This window comes from Notechis scutatus, chromosome 3, assembly GCF_049901735.1.
Source record: "Notechis scutatus isolate UNSWTSFEM ecotype Mainland chromosome 3, rNotScu1.2, whole genome shotgun sequence".
Taxonomy (NCBI): domain Eukaryota; kingdom Metazoa; phylum Chordata; class Lepidosauria; order Squamata; family Elapidae; genus Notechis; species Notechis scutatus.
The window spans coordinates 68841286-68860338 of record NC_142011.1 but is presented as its reverse complement, the minus strand read 5'-3'; the positions used below and the strand labels follow the sequence as shown (position 1 = coordinate 68860338).

Genomic DNA, 19053 nt, shown 5'->3' with positions numbered 1-19053 from the left:
TCAACCAAGATGCTTCCTCAATTCTGAGTCAACAGAAGTGAAGAAACTTCTCGGATGGGAAGCGAACCGTCTCCAAGGAAAAAGCAGGATATAGGGCTCCTTTATAAACCAATCAAACTAAGCTTTTTGTTTACAGATAAAATCTCTATTTACCTCAAAACAGATCTCCTGATTTCCATGAAGAAATCAAGATCAAGCTTCCTGCTACTCTAACGGACCATCATCACTTGCTTTTCACTTTCTACCATGTCAGTTGCCAACAGAAACAAAACACACCACTTGAGACTCCTGTTGGCTACACGGTAAACAGCTGCTACAAAACGTCTTCCATTCCTTCTTGCCTTCATGTTGACCTTCAGCATTGCAGAATTCATTTTGATTGATACTGTTTCCGTACATGTTAATTTGGAATAACGCTTAAGTCAGTTTTTGTACATTTCTGGTTAATTGTTTTAATTCTTTTACATGGCTTTGTTTGGGTTATTTTAACTTGACCAACCCAGAGTAATGGGTGTGAGATGGGTAGCTATAAAAATTGAAGCAGGTAAGTGAATAAGTAAAGACTTCCAGTATATCTGGTAGGCGCTAATGATGTTTTGATTCTTTTTTCCCATTCAAGTGGATACCGATGCTACAAAATGGACGATTAAAAACAGGCCAGTTCTGCCTGCCTGTTTCTTTGGAGAAGCCACCACAAGCTTATTCTGTACTTTCTCCAGAGGTTAGCAACTTCCTATAGTGGGTTTGACTCAGTAAAGTGGGTTAAGCAACAAATATCCCAAATATTAAGAATATCTATTTTGAAAGTAAATTCTAGAAACATTTTTACCCACATTTGTTGATTAAAATGTCTGTTTTTGCTAACTATTCCTTCACCATAATGAAAGTCATAACTGACTACTATATATGTGAAGGATGGAAAAATCAGAAGACCAAACAGTTCAAATGAATATATGGGTTTATTGCCAGCTTATGTTTTCTGCATAATCTGAACGGAATCTGAACTACTAATGGTCAAAACAAATTGGCGGTAGATAAGAGTCAGTAGAATTCAAGGTGACTTGTGGGAGCGAAGGGATTCGAGACCGACGGCGCATTTGACCCCTCGCTCGGGGTCAGCCTGGATATCTCCTACACTTTATTATGTTTTGTTTTTTGTCAGGTGCCTTTGCCTGGAATGAAATGGGTTGACAACCATAAAGGAGTTTTTAATGTAGAAATAATTGCTGTGTCAACCATTCATACACAGGTATGTATTAAGAGGCATCCCGTAACATAAAGAAAGTAACAGTGAATAAGGTTGCTCTAATATTATGGGGTGTAGAGGTACTCCTCGACTTATGACCGGTTATTTAATGTTTGTTTGAAATTTTGACGGCTTGGAAAGAGTGCTTTATGACCTATAACCCACTTTCAACCATCACAAATTGTCTCATCTCTGCCCGTCCTGTGATTGCAGTCTTGGGAATTGACAACCCACTGGTGCTTATGAATAGTTGCACAGTGCCGAACAATCATGTGGACCCTATTTTCAATCTTCCCTGGAAAGTCCAAATTTTCCGCTTGGGTTTCAACAAGGCGGAGTTTCAGTGTCAGAGCAGAGAAACACTCATGCCTGGCTTGCACTGTGTCTCCTTCACCTACCTGAGACAGCCCACAATCCTTACGTTACCGCTGCCTCTCCACTTTGGCACTTGCCAAAATTCAAGTATTATAAGTCTCTATGTCTATACAGTTGACTGCAAAGGAGTAACAGGGATTTACTGAAATAAGTTTGTAGAGAAGCTTCATCTCCCAGCAAAGAAACAGTTGGGGAGGGTTGCTTTTTCAGTTGTGGTGGTTCCTGGTGTCAACTTCTCTCCTCAGGAAGAGCACTTGTGCCTTTGGCATGGATGGAAAGAATATGAAAATGGATCTGTTTCCTCTCAGGGGAATCATTTTGATGGTTTTAATGGTCAGGAAGCACAGCTGAAGCTGACCTTCTCCAGTAATCAGTTTGGTGGTGCCTGCTTCTCTAGGAAACTGCAAAAACAGGGAGAAGACATATGTGTGTAAGAGAGAGAGGAGGGTGACTTTGAGAGAAAGCATAAAATAGTGGAGGAGAAAAAAGGGAAGGGGGGAGGGAGAGAGACCAGCTGGAGGGTGACAGAAAAAGACAGAAGGAAAAAGAAGTGGAAGCATGCTTTGACTTCATGTACTCTCTGATTCCCTCCAGTTCCACTGTACTTTTCCTGTTATCTATGCCAAAGGCGTATATACTGTTCCTGGGTTGCTAGAGGGAGTTGGTCATAAGTGTAAGGATCGGACACTTCAAATAATGGTTAAACAAATAGTTGTAAGGCGAGGACTGCCTGTATCAAAGACTGGATTTGGCATTTTTACCACCTATCAAGCCTTTTCTAAGGACCTGGAACAGGTTGTTTTAAAGGTTTTGTCACAGGTTATAAGCTGCTCCAGGTAAAGTGCCTTTTGCAATCGATTGGTGCTAAAATACAAAAATGTGAAATCACAATTACCAGTTCTTTAACTGGTGTTGGCCCTGATACACAATGAGTTCTTCCCAAGAACCTAGGATATTGTAATGTATTGGTGCAAGCGGTGTATGGATCTATAAGCAGTATGGCCTTTTGTAAGTGTCAGGTGGAAATTGTGACCACCACAACCAGTTTATGCCAAAACCTTTCAGTTTTTATTTTCTGATCCTGATACTTTGTGATCTTTTTCAATTTCTTGTTTTCTATTCTTCTATCCCCTGGTCAATTATCCATACTTTTCTCTTTTCAACCACAATTAAATCTGGTGTGTTATAAACCAAGAGTTTTCAGTTTATGTGAAGAAATGCCACAATATTTTAACCTGCTCATTCTTGATTACTTTTTCAGCTCTATGTCCCCACCAGTGTTTTCATTACTAGCACATGATAATTTTTTAGAGATGTTCCATTTTGGTGACTATATTATGCTATTGTTTATAATTGGTGTAATATCCTTGCATGAACTGATTATATGGTCTACTGTTTCTTCTGCCTCTTTGCACAATCTGCACTTTGAATCATTTGATGATTTTTAAATTCTGGCCTTGATTACATTAGTTTGAATAGCTAAACATTAAAAATATTATTATTATTATTATTTGTTTTATTTAGGACCCCTATCTTGACAAGTTCTTTGCCCTTGTTCATGCCCTGGATGAACATATGTTCCCTGTACGGATAGGTGACATGAGAATTATGGAGAACAACTTGGAAAATGAATTAAAGAGCAGCATTTCAGCTTTGAACTCATCTCAGTTGGAGCCTGTGGTGCGGTTTCTCCATCTTCTGCTTGACAAATTAATTCTTTTGGTTGTAAGACCTCCTATTATTGCGGGCCAAATAGGTATTTCACTTAGGCTTATGTTTTTAAGTGAAAATATGATATGAATTCTCTTTATTGTAATATAAATTCTCTTTGTTGTAATTATTCCACTATAATTTAACATGCCATAGGTACAGTTAAATTTATAGATATTTTCATTTTAAATCACTTCAGAAATTGTCTCTAATATCTTAAAGCTATTAGAGATCTTCAGAGCAAGTCTGGAAAATTTTCATTGGGTGAGTTTGTCTTCAGCTCTGAACAAAATAAAAATGAACTACAAGCTTAACTGAAAGAATTTGAAATAAGCAGCAAAAAGAGTCTCCTTGCAGCAAGATGGGCAGCAAACAAAGTTGATAAATAAATAAATAAAAATTAAATAAGATTTCAATCTAGGAAAGATATAAACAGATTAAAGATCCAGATAAATTTTAAATATTGACTTTTATTGTAAGATTTTGGAATTAACTATAAAATAACATACCTTCTGGGAAGAAACTTATTTTGGCTATCATGACAACTACAAGTCATAACTAAAGATAAATGATAATTTTAGAACTAGTAGTCTTTAAGTTGTGACTATTGTTCAACGACCATATGACGTTATGGCGGAGCTGAATGAATTCATTTGCCATCTCCATTGATTTTCATACAACAAATATTTAAGCTACTGTTGGATTATTTGAATTTGATAACTATTCTTCCTTCCCTTCACTCACTCACTCACTCACTCACTCACTCACTCAGATAGTTTGTCAGTAGAAATAAACAGCTTGATATCTAATTCTTTATATTCTTTCTAGTCAATCTAGGTCAAGCATCTTTTGAAGCCATGGCCTCTATTGTAAACAGACTTCACAAAAACCTTGAAGGAAACCAAGATCAGCATGGAAGAAATAATCTTCTTACTTCATATATTTATTATGTTTTTCGGTTACCAAATACATCTCCCAATTCTCCATGCCCAGGTACATTCACTTTCAAAATGCAATTGTATTGGATTCAAATGACATCAAGACTTTAGTCTCTAAATCGTACCTTAGTGATCAAACATGTAGAATAATTAATAAAGAAAGGTTAGTTACTAAAAGCACCTCCCCCCAAAAAAATTATGCCAAATTTTTATTTCTTTGACATCTTCCTATGTCATAGTCTATACCATTGTATGAATCCATTACCTACAGGAACAGCTGTTTAGGAGTATGGAGAGAGTATAGAGAATGGAGGACTGTGATTGGTTGTATTCAAGCTCATATATACAGGATACTTCTGTCATGAGTAAACATAGATATTTTGATTAAGGAAAGGAAATCTATACAGGTAGTCCTTGCTTAATGACCAGTTGCTTAGCAACCATTCAAAGTTAGCACAGACTTCCTACTTACCACCTGTTTGAAGTTCCAATGACTGCATCATTATCACCTCACAATTGGGTGATCACGTTTTTGGCATTCGGCAGTTATGGCTGTTAGTGTCCTATGTCATGTGACTGCTCTTTTTGGTGTTTTTTGGCAAGTGACTAGTTTGCTTCTAGTTGCTAGCAAAAAAAAAAAAACATCGCTGAGAACAAGCTCGCTTAACAATGATGGTATTTGCTTGACGACTGCAGAATTCATTTAATAACTGCAAAAATGTTGTAAAATTGAGCACAAACGTGGTGACCCGCTTAAAGACCACCACCACTTACGATCATAACTCCATAGTCAACATGGTCATAAGTTTAGGATTACTTATAATAAATGCTACTATATGACTTCCAGGCAAATTTGATTTTTTCTTCAGAATGGAAGAATGGAATCTGTATCTGTTAGTGAGAAAAATTAGCTGGGGCTACCTTGCAAAGTGATACCAGTGATATTAGTACTTTAGGTACACTCCCATCCGTCTCTTAGCTATCTTAGCTGTTGTTTTAATATAGTTTTTAATAATTATATTGCGATTTGTGTCATTTTAATCTTTTAACTATTTTTTATTTGTTTGATAACTTGTAAGCCACCCAGAGTTGCTTCATAGCAGAGATGGGCAGCATATAGATAGATAGATAGATAGATAGATAGATAGATAGATAGATAATTTCTAACTCCTGTTGTGCATTTCTTTAGCTCCCAGTGGCTTAGGAGGATCAATGCACTACGCTACCATGGCTCGTTCAGCTGTGAGGCCTGCAAGCCTAAACTTGAATCGCTCCAGGAGCCTTAGTAATAGCAACCCTGACATATCAGGGACTCCAACCTCACCCGATGATGAAGTACGATCAATCATTGGAAGTAAGGTAAGATGGCTAATAATAACAGCTCGCTGTTATTAATCAATAAGAGTCAAGTCACGAACCCTATTGGGCTCCAGATCTGATTGTCTACCTCAAATTGGACAAATTGTGAGCATAGGATTCCTAACCGGTTACGGGGATACTTATGTTGTGTATATTCTTCCACTGTTAGTAGATTGAATTTCCAGATAACTTTTTCAGCGAGGATAATGACACCAAAGAACAGATTCTTTTGTCATAAACTTACCATAAGTAATTTCACTTTCCCTCCTGGCAAATAATATTTTATAAGCCACTTTAAAAGCTTTTAGAAGGCATTTAAAAAGCATTTTTACATCCCAAAATTTACCCACCCAAATGGAGAGAGCCCTTTGAGTATTTACATTAGCAGCCTCCTTGTATACTAAGGGCAAAACAAGAATACAAGAAGCACAGAAAAGAATCCTTTAATTAATGAGAAGGGAGGGGAAGAAACCATCACCCTCCAAAAAGGTTTACTTGTTGTTCTTATTAAACATTTAAACACTGGTCTGGAAGAGCTAGGAGCCTTTTAATATTCATTTGATAGTCTTGCTTAATTAAACCACCTTGACCTTTTTTGTGAAATGCTGGAGGGAGCAATGTGCACGTGAAATTTACCTAGGAGATGATAAGTTTTGCATGAGCTGCCTGGCCTGAATAATTTGGCAATAAAATAGATAGAAGCTTTCTTACAGAAGCATACTCGTTCTTTTAATAAACTAGAAGAGCTAATGTTTCTGCCTGATAGGATCCTATAAAGCTCTCAAGACATTCAATCCTTATTTTTTTTCCCCTTTAAAATGGAATGATGCCACTTACCAAAATGTGACATTGTGCTCATTCTTGTAGCTCACTTAAAATTGATATTAGGATATAAATAGTTGATTTCAAAAATGTATTAAAGGTAGTCCTTGACTTACAACAGTTCTTCTTGTGACCGTTCAAAGTTGCAATGTCATTGAAAAAAATGTGACTTATGACTGTTTTTCACATGGCCTTGGCAGGATCCCCATGATCACATGATCAAAATTCAGATGCTTGGCAACTGGTTCATATTTATGACTGTTGCTGTGTTCCAAGATCATGGGATAACCTTTTGTGACTTCTGATCAGCAAAGTCCATGGAGAAGCCAGTTTCACTTAACAATTGGGTTATTAACTTATCAACTGCAGTGATTCAGTTAACCATGCCAAGAAAGATCGTAAAATAAGGCAAAACTCACTTAACAAGTATCTTACTTAACAACAGAATTTTTGGGCTCAATTGTCATAAGTCGAGGACTATCTATAATGCAATGCATATGTAGCACAGTGGTCTCCAAACTTGGAAACTTTAAGACTTATGGACTTCAGCTCAAGTCTTAAAGTTGCCAAGTTTGGAGATCCCTGATATAGCAGAACATCTCTGTTTCTTGAATTCTCCAGCACTTTCCAAAAAACTGACAAGGATATCAAGGGATCCTTGTAAAGCGTGTGAACTATGGCACAGAAACTGCAGGTTCTCCAAATTGGGAGTTCTTTTATCCTGAAAAGCCAAATCACATCAGTGGTCCTCAGGCAATTGTTTTAATAACCATGTACAGTATAGACCAGGGGTGTCCAACCTTGGCAACTTTAAGACTTGTGGACTTCAACTCCCAGAATTCCTCAGCCAGCTTGCTGGCTGAGGAATTCTGGGAGTTGAAGTCCACAAGTCTTAAAGTTGCCAAGGTTGGACACCCCTGGTGTAGACAATCAACCAATCAACCACAGAACATTTCTTAGTGAGATTTAGTTTACAAGACTGATGTTTCGGCCTCAGTTTATTTACTATGAATTTCTGACGTGCTACAAATTCAGGTGTTTATGGTTTATATATAATGGTTTACAAATAGAGTGCTAGGTCTTTTATTTATTATTTGATAGCCATTTTTTAATTCATATATTTATGGTATGCCTATGTAGTGTCAATAGATGGCTACAGCAAGTTACAGAAGCATATAAATCCATGAGACAAAACTGATTCCCAGAAATATATGTATATGAATTATCTTTTCTACTATGCAATAATGACGGAAAATAAGACAGTGTGTTATAAAATAAATGGTTTTTGAAGTAGTCAAATATAATCAATGATCCAAATCCTGAGAAATTTGGTTTGGCTTTATTCTAGCTAAAATCAGTAGAGGAAGATGCGGTTAATTTATATCCTGATATTCAGTGACTTTGCAGCCTGACTGAATTTCTTTAGAATTGAGACTACTGTATATGCATTAATTATTTACAAGCTTACTAAATATAGCACCTAAATGATTTAAGTAAAATCATAAATAAACAGGAACTGGAAAAAAAATTAAAAGTAAACAGAAATGAAGAAGGTGCCACTTATTAGCTATGCCTATATAAGCTGCTGCAAGATATACTTGGTCTGATGACATTTTAGCATGTATACCTGGGGGGGAAATACAAATAACTGTGGGGTCCTTGGTGCTGATAATGTTACGTAGTTTTGTAATGAAACATCTGCAAGAAAACAAGCATGCTCAAAGAGCACCAAGGATCCCACAATTCAATCCCGAGCTACAAATATTCTCTTCTATTGATACAAATAGTTGTTTGGACTAAGCAAATTATTTTAACAGTACTAATTGGTGATGTGTTTGTGCCGTATATCTTCTGAGTTTCTTTGAAGAAATTAATCTCCTCCGATTTCCAATGCAAATGTGGCATGCAACATGTAACATTTCTTTCCTTTCCTTTCCTTGCTGCTTTCTGTTATGTGCCCAGGGTTTAGATCGCTCCAATTCTTGGGTAAACACTGGTGCTGCAAAAGCTGCCCTATGGGGATCCAACCCCAGTCCGAATGCAGAGACTTCACAGGTGGTGATTCCCTTAGAGCTTCCTTACTTTCCTCTTAATATCTTTGGTTGATAATCACCCTACAGAAATCTTTCTCCCTCGACTCATCACTGCAATCCCTTTCACATACTTTCACCTGCTTTGAAGAATTCACATGGTTCCTTTCTCTTGTATCCATCAGCTTGCATGAGAAATCATCCATCCCTAATTTTTTCTGCTCTCACGCATGTTCAGAACAATTTTTTCCTTCTCTATAATTAATTTTTATACTTGTTTTATAGCTTTTCATCACGTGTAATATAGTCCAAGTAGAGATATGTAACATGCAAATGTAACATTTCTAAATATTACATCGTTAATCATATATAAAATTGGCTTACTGAAATAATTAGGACTTACATTAGCCACATCTAATTAATATGTCTCATTAATTTCCTTTTATTTTAAGGAGGCCAATCTTATATTTTGTATCTTCATCATCATTATCTGTATCTGTTGTGATCCTCGCTTGCCACCTTGTTTTTATTACATAATGTGTGAATCTCTCAGTTCATAAGAAGTTATTTTTCTTGATGAAAACTGAATGTTGAAAAATGTGTCAAGTAATACACTGCAAAATACGAAATGCTTAGTGTCATGATAATTTTAACCTTAGTTGCTTGCTTCTTAACATAGTGGGATTATTTAAATGAAGTCCAATTGACCATGCTTTCAGCTTTTAATCAGCTTAATTATTTTGTAAAAGAGTAAAAAAAAATGGTTGTTAAAACCAAATGTATAAATAAAACCCCATTTGATTGTATACAGGTAGTCCTCGACTTACAACAGTTCATATAGTGATCGGACAAAGTTACAACGTCATTGAAAAAAATGACTTACAACCATTTTGCATATTTATAACCTTTGCAGCATCCCTATGATCATGTGACCAAAATTCAGCTGCTTGATAATTGATTCATATTTAGGAAGGTTGCAGTGACCTTCTGACAAGCAAAGTTAAGATTCACTTAACAAACGCAACGTAACAACTGCAGGGATTTACTTAACAATTGTGGCAGAAAAGATTGTAAAATGGGACAAAACTCACTTAGCAAATGTCTCACTTAGCAACAGAAATTTTGAGCTCAATTGCGGCCGTAAGTCCAGGGCTATCTAGTTCTATACAATAAATATTGATATTTTGAGCAATAGCTCAATATTTTTTAAGCTGGGGTGAATGACACAGAAGTTAGACGATGTTGTCTTCTTGTATGTCAGCGAAATGGGGAAGTTATTACAAACTAGTTTCATACTTTTGCAACACTTCATGTCTTTAAGCGAAAACATTACATAATGTTTAATCTCCGTTCAGACCCTAGAAACCTTTTTTTTTAAAACAAACAGCTTTATTGTCTATTAATAAGTTTCAAAATCTCCATAAGGTTCAGTACTACTTGTCCTTTTATTGAAATGAATTAGAGGTTGAAATCTGAAATATTTCTGTTATTTTTTTTAATGCCCATTGTCTCAAACTGTGTGTGTCATCCACAGCATATTTTAATGTGCTGTTACCATTTTATTTTGCAGGCTGCAGATCGAAGCTGTAATCGTATGTCTTCCCATACGGAGACACCAAGTTTCTTACAAACATTAACAGGGCGTTTGCCAACTAAAAAGGTAGATATAGCAAAGATCATTTCATGCTGTTGTGCAAGACAAGGAGTGATAAACAGTTCAGTTCAGTCCTAAATTTGAAGAGTGCTGAGTCAACTAGAGTTGCAGTGGCTTGATTCTAGTTCCACAAATATAAAATAGCTTGGATGTTAATCCAGATGAATCACTTCATTTTTTGTAAAAACATTAATTCCTTTCGACCACACACTTGAGAGCAATGCAAGGATTGCAGAAATGCTCTGTGTGCTTCTGTGTAGCTTACAAGGGGCTTCCACTTACTATCTTCTATGGTTTGTGAATTCTTATCATTCATGGAGGTAGGAAGACGTTGTTGTAGATTACTGACATTCTGCTTCTGCTTGGAGGCATCGGATTGAGCAGCTGGAAATCTATATGGATGGCTTTTCCCCACCGGTTTGTTTTTCCAAGGGGGGGATGAAAAGATCTTTCTTACTAGTTTTCCAACAGATCAGAAGTTTTTCTCCCTTACCTTCTTCTCAGTAAAACTGGAGAAAAGAGTGGAACTGTTGACTTCTCTTTCCTCCTGAGCTCTCATTTTGCTCCTTCTTCTATCGGAAATAAGAAGAACATTTCAGGAGAAACTAAACCATAACTTTATCAAAAATTACAATTTGTCTTTAGTTCTACCTGACATAGATTGGATTTACACTTCCCATTGTGCAATATTTCCTTTTAAAAAGGCTGTTAAAGAACCGTTTACCATTGCTATAATGTTCATAAAAATGTTTTGCTTATTGTCATCCCTGTATATTACATGATATTATTTTACTAATTACAGCAGTAGTCCCCAACCCTTCTGGCTTTGTGGACCAGTGGCAGTGGAGGGGAGACAGGATGGTTCCATGCAAGCAGCAGGTGAAAGCTCACACAGCTCTGTTTGTGCAAGCGGAAGGCACGCATGCATGCCATTTGCACTAAAGGAACTTCATGCCTGCGCTTGCCTGCCACTTGTGCAAATGGAACTGCATGTGTTCTCGCATGCTGCTTGCACAGCCTGTTTTCAAAACAGACCACTGCCCAGGACCAGGCTGTGGTCCTGGGGTTGGGGAATGTCTGAATTAGTTTCAAGAATTATTAAATGCTGGATGAGTAAACATGGATTTTAATCCTGCTAGCTTTTTCACGAAGAACTGGCTTTGCAGTGGGTTGTCTGCAGTGGAAGTGTTCGTGAAGCAGCTCTTCAGCAAGCATGGTTCTTCTTTGAACTTATGGTAAGAGAATGAGAAAAACTGTTCAGTGCAGGGATAAGCAACCTTCAGGTGCCCCAGCCTAAAAAGTCACATCCTTTATGCAAGAGATCTCTGCTAAGACCTGCCTATTCCTTTCCTGTATTGGAAAGGGGGGGGGGACGATCAGAAAGAAAGTGAGTCTATTTATCTTTTGTCGTTGTTCTTGCCTCTGGACTTCTTTCCTGATCCCTACCACAGATAGATATTTTCAGGGAAAATAGCCACTCGTTATCCAGATAATATCTACTTGCCTCTGAAAGTTACTCTCCAAATGGTAGATAGAGCTAGACCAATGGGAAAAGAAGAATCACTGTTACAATGATTAAATCTGGTTTACAGAATAGTATCAAATCATACTGCTATCCACAGCTGACCTTTTTCGTGCAAGGCATGGCAAGTGGTAATATATGTTTCCTCCAGGTAAAAAGTATTGTGCATCATTTGTATTTTGCTGACAAACTCGACGCCCCGAGGAAAAATCGTTTTCCAGAGCGCTTCATGGATGACATATCTGCGCTGGTCAGCACAATTGCCAGTGATATAGTCTCCCGGTTTCAGAAGGTAATGGAAGCAATTCAGCTGTGTTCTTGTCAAATGTACACCCCGATATGAAGAGATAATTTCTAAATAGCGTACAAGTGGTTGGATAAGAGCCTTGGCATGAAGCTTCTGTTTTGAAACATCCTGTCCTTTTCCTTCTTTTTTTCTTTTTCCCTCTGATACAGGATACTGAAATGATTGAAAGACTCAACACTAGTTTAGCATTTTTTCTCAACGATCTGTTGTCTGTCATGGACAGAGGATTTGTCTTTAGCCTTGTTAAGACTTACTACAAGCAGGTACGGTGGCAAGATTGAGGTAAAAGGTAGTCCTGGGCTTGGGGTAGAGAATCCTTGGAGTTGGCTACATCCAAGAAGGGAGAGGGAAGGAAAGAGGGGAGGAGGAGTAAAATACATTGTGGTATCTGACTAGAACAGGGGTGGGCAAACTACGGCCCGCGGGCCACATCTGGCCCGTTGGTCTTTTTAATCCGGCCCGCCAAAGATTGAAGGATGTTATCCAAAGAGGCCAAAATTCTGTCCCTTCTCTCTACCCCTCCTAATTTGATGACTAAATGCCAGGGATGCTATCATGGTTGGAGTCAGTTTGTAGACAACAAAGCATCTTTTTGGCTCTTGATGTTGGAAACAAACATTGGGTTAGATAGAACATATTCTGGGCGAGCAGCATGGTTGTACTCAGAAAGGATATCATCCAAGCAGCATGGAAATGCTTCAAAATGATTTAAATCTGACATTGAAAGTAACAGTATCTTGCTCATTTTATTATGAACACCAAATTTAACGACTCTGTCCTTTGCTCTCTATTTTTGTTGTCTAGGGGAACAGAGATACATTTACTTTTGTAGATACCCAGCTTCCTTGTCACTTTTTAACTTTGCATTTCCTGTTTCACAAGGTGTCCTCCAAGCTTTATTCTTTACCAATCCCCAGCACACTAGTGTCCTTGAGGCTGGATTTCCTTCGGATTGTCTGTAGCCATGAGCATTATGTTACTCTGAATCTACCATGTAGTTTGCTAACACCGCCTGCCTCTCCATCTCCTTCCGTGTCATCAGCAACATCACAGGTGGGTAATATACCAAAAGTATAATGTAGTATTAGAAGGCTAATAATAAACCAATGGACTGTAGGATTTCATGTAGAATTAGATTCCTCTTTAGCTCTGCTCTAATTTAAATGCAGACTTTTAAAAAAAAGTTGCAACTGTGTTAAACCAAACTGTTACTTGATTGATTTTGACTTGATTTAATAAATATAAATATAAACCAGTTACTTGATTAATTTTGCCTTAGTGTGACAACACACACACACACACACACACACACACACACACACACACACCTATTATAGCTTATCAACATGGTTATTTCTTGTTAAACTATTTAATTTCTAAAATTCCTAACTTGAATACCCAATATTTGTGCTGAATGCATAAAAATGGAAACTGAATAGTACACATCAATAATAATAATAATAATAATAATAATAATAATAATAATAATAATAATAATAATAATAATAATAATCCTGTTCATAAATTCCATCTAGAAATATCAGGAATCCCTTTTAATTTGCAATAAACAAGTCCTGGTACAGTTGGCTGTTGAACAGTAATAAAAAAACAGATAAATTCTTTTCCCGAACTACGGTTCAATGTATTTCTTTGTTGTTGTTTTTTCTTCTTTCATGCTCTGTTACTTTATTATGAATATATTTATATAAATAAATAATGTGATCACAGTTGTGGAGGCCACTAGGACTAATACATATAATAAAATCTACAAGAAGTTGTGTTTTTGTGTTACAGAGTTCTGGCTTCTCAACAAATGTCCAGGATCAGAAGATTGCAAATATGTTTGAACTGTCTGTTCCTTTTCGTCAACAACATTATCTGGCAGGACTAGTGCTGACTGAACTAGCTGTCATTCTAGATCCTGAAGCAGATAGGTAAATTTTAAAATTGTTTCCAACAGAAATATGTTTTAATAATTTAAAACATATTTCCTCTCTCACATTGTCACAGGATTGTGAAAAAGAATGTATTTCTTCTCAAGTCTTTGTTCTTTTCACACTCAACCATTCTTTAAATTTGTTCAGATAATTATACAGGTAGTCCTCCACTTACATCAGTTCATTTAGTGACTTTTCAACAGCACTGAAAAAAAAGGGACTTACTATCATTTTTCTCACAACTGTTGGAGCATACCCATGGTCACATGATAAAAAATTTAAATACTTGGCAACTAACTCATATTTATGAGGATTGCGGTGTCCCAAGGTCATGTGATTATCTTTGGTAACCTTCTGACAAGCAAAGTCAACGGGAAATTCAAATGACCAGCTGTCTGCAAGCAATATCAATCCTTCCATTCCGCAACATCCAGTCAGAGCTGAAGAAGCTTCTTGGATAAGAAATGAAACATCTTCAAAGAAAAAACACAAAAGTCCAGTTGCGTCTTGAAAAAGCACCTTTGGGTCAATGGGGAAGCAAGATTCACTTAACAACCGTGTTACTAACTTAACAAATGCAGCGATTCACTTAACAACTCTGGCAAGAAAGGTCGTAACAAGGTGCAAAATTCATGTAACAAATGTTTCACTTAGCAACAGAAATTTTGGGCTCAATTATGGTCATAAGTCGAGGACTACCAATTTTGTACAATTTTTGCCCACCAGAACAGCCTTTTCAGATCAGGTTCATTGAAAACAGGAAATAAGTAGAACAGCCACATATTTCTTAAAAGGTTGAAGGGCTTTCAGCATGGGCAGCCTAGCATAATATTCTAATTACAGAAATAAAAAACGGAACCATAGCTAATACATGGTTGACTGCTAGACTATGTTTTCTATTCTCCACTGTACTATATGGTCTTTTTGGACAACTATCCGTTGGCAGAAAAAATTAATTATCACTCAGGTTTGAGAATCCACAGGCATCCAGAAAATTGTACAAATATAAAATAAGATAAAATTTATTACGCTTTAGAAAAGGGTTGTTTTGTTTTGTTTTAAACCAAGCTATTATTTTCCAGTAGAATAGTCTGTGGTTGAATAGTATCATCTCATATGAAATAATTGGGGTCAGTAACAACTCACAATGAAAAATGTAAGTAGATAGAGCAAGTAGTAGATAAATTTTAACTCACTCCATTACTTGTTAATGAATAAAGCATGTAAAGCCAAAATATAGCAATTATTTCATTTCATCAGTGCAAGACATGATATGTATTATTGATGTTTTTCTCCCATATATTTTTTTCCAACTGCAAAGATGACATTTCCCATTTATATTAGGGTCAGTTTTGATGAGTTATGTCTGTTCAGGGTTCACCTCTCTTAATATTCCTAGCAATCTTTGTCTATAGGTTGTGTGATCTGTTCTAGGTCCCCATTTCCTAGAGAGAACTATCATTGGGATGCTTCAGAACCAAACAAAAGACCGTTATTTATCTATGTGTGATAAAACTACTTGTGATATGGTATGACGTAAAAGTTGCTTATGAATAAATAATGAATTTAAAAGAATAAGCAGAGTCCAAGTAGTGATAATGATCCCTTTGACTGTATTTGTCACCAGAAATTGCTCTATCTTTAGCCATTGAAGGAAGATTGGTTGCAGTAATTTTATTCACACATAACTTACGAGTATCAAATGGTTTTGAAAATGCACCTATTAGTACCTCTAAAATTCATGGCAATGAACTAGTGTTTTTAATTCCATATATAGGTTTTGAATAGGGCTTGTTAATCAATTAATCATTCAATTATTGGCCTAGACTTCAAGCTGCTCAACCCAAAGGAAGCATTAAAATACAGGTAGTCTTCGACTTATGGCCACAATTGAACCCAAAATTTCTGTTGTTAAGTGAGTTTTGCCCCATTTTATGATCTTTCTTGCTACAGTTGTTAAGTAAATCTCTGCAGTTGATAAGTTAGGAAGTTAACTTAGTAAGTTAGTTGTTAAAGTGAATCTGGCTTCTCCATTGACTTGGTTTTATCAGAAGGTCGCAAAAGGTGATCACATGACCTTGGGACATAGCAAAATCTGAACCAGTTTCCAAGTGTCTGAATTTTGATCACTTGATCATAGGGATGCTGATCAAGGGTCATAACTCTGAAAAAGGATCATAAGTCACATTTTTCAGTGCCATTGTAACTTTGAATGGACACTAAATGAATTGTTATAAGTTGAGGGCTACCTGCAATAAAGGTGAATGCTCCAAACTAAAGTTAGATTGGTTTTTCTTTTCTTTCGTTATGCATTCATCCCAGTGTATTTTCTTTTCTTGCACAACTGTGGGCCTCTACAATGGAGGGCAAGTGATGAAAATGCAACATAATGACATAGATACCAAATTGTACATATGTTTGTCCAATATTAGGTGGGAAATATGTAAGAAGAAATTTGTACTATGATGTTACCACACACATTTTTGTTTTCTTATTAACACGGGTTGCTGTGGCATCACTACTTCTTAAACAATCTGTGTTGTGCTCCAGTCTTGGTTTGTGATATTCAATAACTAGAATAATCACAGATTACGTTCTGCTACTTTGTGGCTATCTCTGGTTCTGAGAGTTAATCTTTGGGCATTCTTGCTGCAGCCATCAATGCAAAAAAAAAAAAAAAAAAAAAAACAGAAATAGGGAAGAATAGGATGAAGCAAAGTAGTTGAAAGTATCAACCATCTAAAACTGAACATACCAAGCATCAAAAACACTTTCAGAATGACAAAATCTCATATTCTCCCAAAGTATGCTGAATTAGTTTTATTTATGGTAACTGCTGTAAGAGTAGTCCACATTTCCTTTGGGAAACTCAAAAGAATGTCTAATTAAGTTCTTGGTGTATGCCTAGGTGTCTAAAATAACTTTGTATTTCAAAAATAAATCTGAAACAGAATGTAATTCAACTTGGAAATATGTTTGGATTACAACACTATTTATAGGCTTGTTCCATATCTGAGATGTGGGTTTCTCTTAGTATAAAGTCCTTAATTGTTTAGATAGAAATTCCTGTAATTTTTAATTTTATTATATGACTTACATACCATGTTGACTGTTGTTGCAGTTGATTTTCATATTTTTTTAATAATGATTAGGAGTTTTTAAAATGATGACCTGCATTTATTGATTTAAATTAATGGAGCATTGAAAACTTTTAAAAAATTCTAATGATGTTTGTAAATTATTTGTGTATTTTGTGCTTTATTTTTTCATTTCCCCCTCTTTTTCCTTTTTTTGTTTGTGTATCTTCTTTTCCCTTCCCCTTTCTTTGTTATATATGCACATCGCAATAATAATAATTTATCTGCAGATCAGTTTATATATTAACCACTGTCTACATTTTGTGTCTGAAGCTAAAGATGCAGAATCAAGTGGCTAATTCTGGCTTATTTTGCACGTTCTAGTTTAGGAGGTTAATTCTAATTCTGCAATATATTTGCTACATTGCTTCAAATTAGCTAAATAAAGGATAACATGAAATTGAAAAAAAATCATACAATAAGGGATATAATTGAAAGGAGTCAAATTTGTGAATGTGAGTATGTGTATATGTGTGTTTACCATGCCATATCTGCTCTAACTCATCCTACTGACTCTTTTTTACATAGTTTGTTTGGATTGCATAAGAAAGTCATCAACATGGTACACAATTTGCTATCTAGCCATGACTCTGACCCACGGTACTCTGACCCACAAGTAAAGGCCAGGGTGGCTACTCTATACTTGCCTCTGATTGGAGTGATCATGGAGAGTGTGCCCCAGCTGTATGATTTCACAGGTATTTGGTATGCTAGCCCATTAGCTGCACTGCTACCTGAATAGTTAGTTAAAGCAGCAAATTGTTTTGTTGTTTTTCTGAAGAGTTTCTAAACTGCATCCAAAAGTTTGAATGTGTGCTTGAAATGTCTATTTACCTTTGCAATCCCATGTCAAGCACACAGTGAATCATTGCAGATGTTAAGTTAGTAACCCAGTTATTAAGTGAATCTGACATCCCCATGGAGTTTGCTTCTCAGAGAGTCACAAAAGGGGATCCCATGATCTTGGGACCCTGCAACGGTCATTTAATATGACTCAGTTGCCAAGCATCTCAGTTTTGATCACGTGACCATGGAGATGCTGCAGTTGTCGTAAGTGTGAAAAACGGTCATAAAGTCACTTTTTTCTGGGCCGTTGTAACTTGGAACAGTCACTAAATGAACTGTTGTAAGTCAAGGACTACCTGCAGAGTAGGAAATGAATGCATGCCATACAGGTAGTCCTTGACTTACAAGCACTTGTGTAGTGACCATTCAAAGTTACCAAGGCACTGGAAAAAAAAAAGTGACTTATGACCAGTTTTTCATATTCATGAGCATTGAAGCATCCCCATGATCACATGATCAAAATTCAGATGCTTGGCAACTGGCATGTGTTTATGACTGTTGCAGTCTCCCAGGGTCATGTGATCACCTTTTGTCACCTTCTGACAAGCAAAGAACTGCTAGAGTCACTTGTGTGATGGGGAACATTAATTGGACAAATTTTTAAAAAAGTGACATCATTCTTTCATTCATTTAAAAATGATTACCTAAACCAGGGGTATCAAACTCATATTGTTATGGCAGCATCACGTGACCTATCAGGATTTTTCCCCGTTTGCTTTTTTTTTTAATTTAAACCTTTATTGAAATTTAAAACAGTAAAATACAAATAAAACTATAAAAAAGAATTAAGTTTGTACAATTCACCATCAGTCTTTGACAGTACAAAAATCTTAGCTATATTCATACATTTCCAGACATTTCTAATTAATCATATACATATACAAAGCTTATATCTTATTCTAATCTATATGTTTCATACTCCTACTATCTATCCATTGATACCAATTACCCCAAATTGAGAAATATTCCGAGTCTTCCTTATTTAATTCTGTAGTGAGGTTGTCCATTTCTGCACAATTGAAAATTTTACGGATTACTAAACAATCTCTTGGTATAATGGACATTTTCCAAGATTGTGCAAGTGCAATTCTCACTGCTGTGATAATATGTATAATCAAATATTTATTTTTTTTATGATATTTTCCCTTAATAATCCCCAGTAGAAAGAAT

The 19053-nt window shown here is 36.2% G+C and overlaps 1 protein-coding gene across 8 annotated transcripts in view; it reads left to right on the top strand.

Annotated features, from left to right (window-relative positions):
• Positions 1 to 19053, top strand: part of DOCK7 (dedicator of cytokinesis 7) — a 125364-nt gene that overhangs the window by 66089 nt on the left and 40222 nt on the right. For 4 of the 8 annotated variants that reach the window (XM_087960383.1, XM_087960382.1, XM_087960381.1 and 1 more), the window contains exons 17-30: positions 164 to 302; positions 620 to 721; positions 1163 to 1249; positions 3146 to 3377; positions 4160 to 4324; positions 5459 to 5628; positions 8413 to 8505; positions 10051 to 10140; positions 11274 to 11369; positions 11808 to 11948; positions 12113 to 12226; positions 12846 to 13016; positions 13758 to 13897; positions 17566 to 17735. In XM_087960383.1, coding sequence (XP_087816509.1) covers positions 164 to 302; positions 620 to 721; positions 1163 to 1249; positions 3146 to 3377; positions 4160 to 4324; positions 5459 to 5628; positions 8413 to 8505; positions 10051 to 10140; positions 11274 to 11369; positions 11808 to 11948; positions 12113 to 12226; positions 12846 to 13016; positions 13758 to 13897; positions 17566 to 17735 — 1910 coding nt within the window. The remainder of the gene's footprint in view (positions 1 to 163; positions 303 to 619; positions 722 to 1162; positions 1250 to 3145; positions 3378 to 4159; positions 4325 to 5458; positions 5629 to 8412; positions 8506 to 10050; positions 10141 to 11273; positions 11370 to 11807; positions 11949 to 12112; positions 12227 to 12845; positions 13017 to 13757; positions 13898 to 17565; positions 17736 to 19053) is intronic. The other 4 variants (XM_087960386.1, XM_087960385.1, XM_087960384.1 and 1 more) reach the window with 1 other exon arrangement.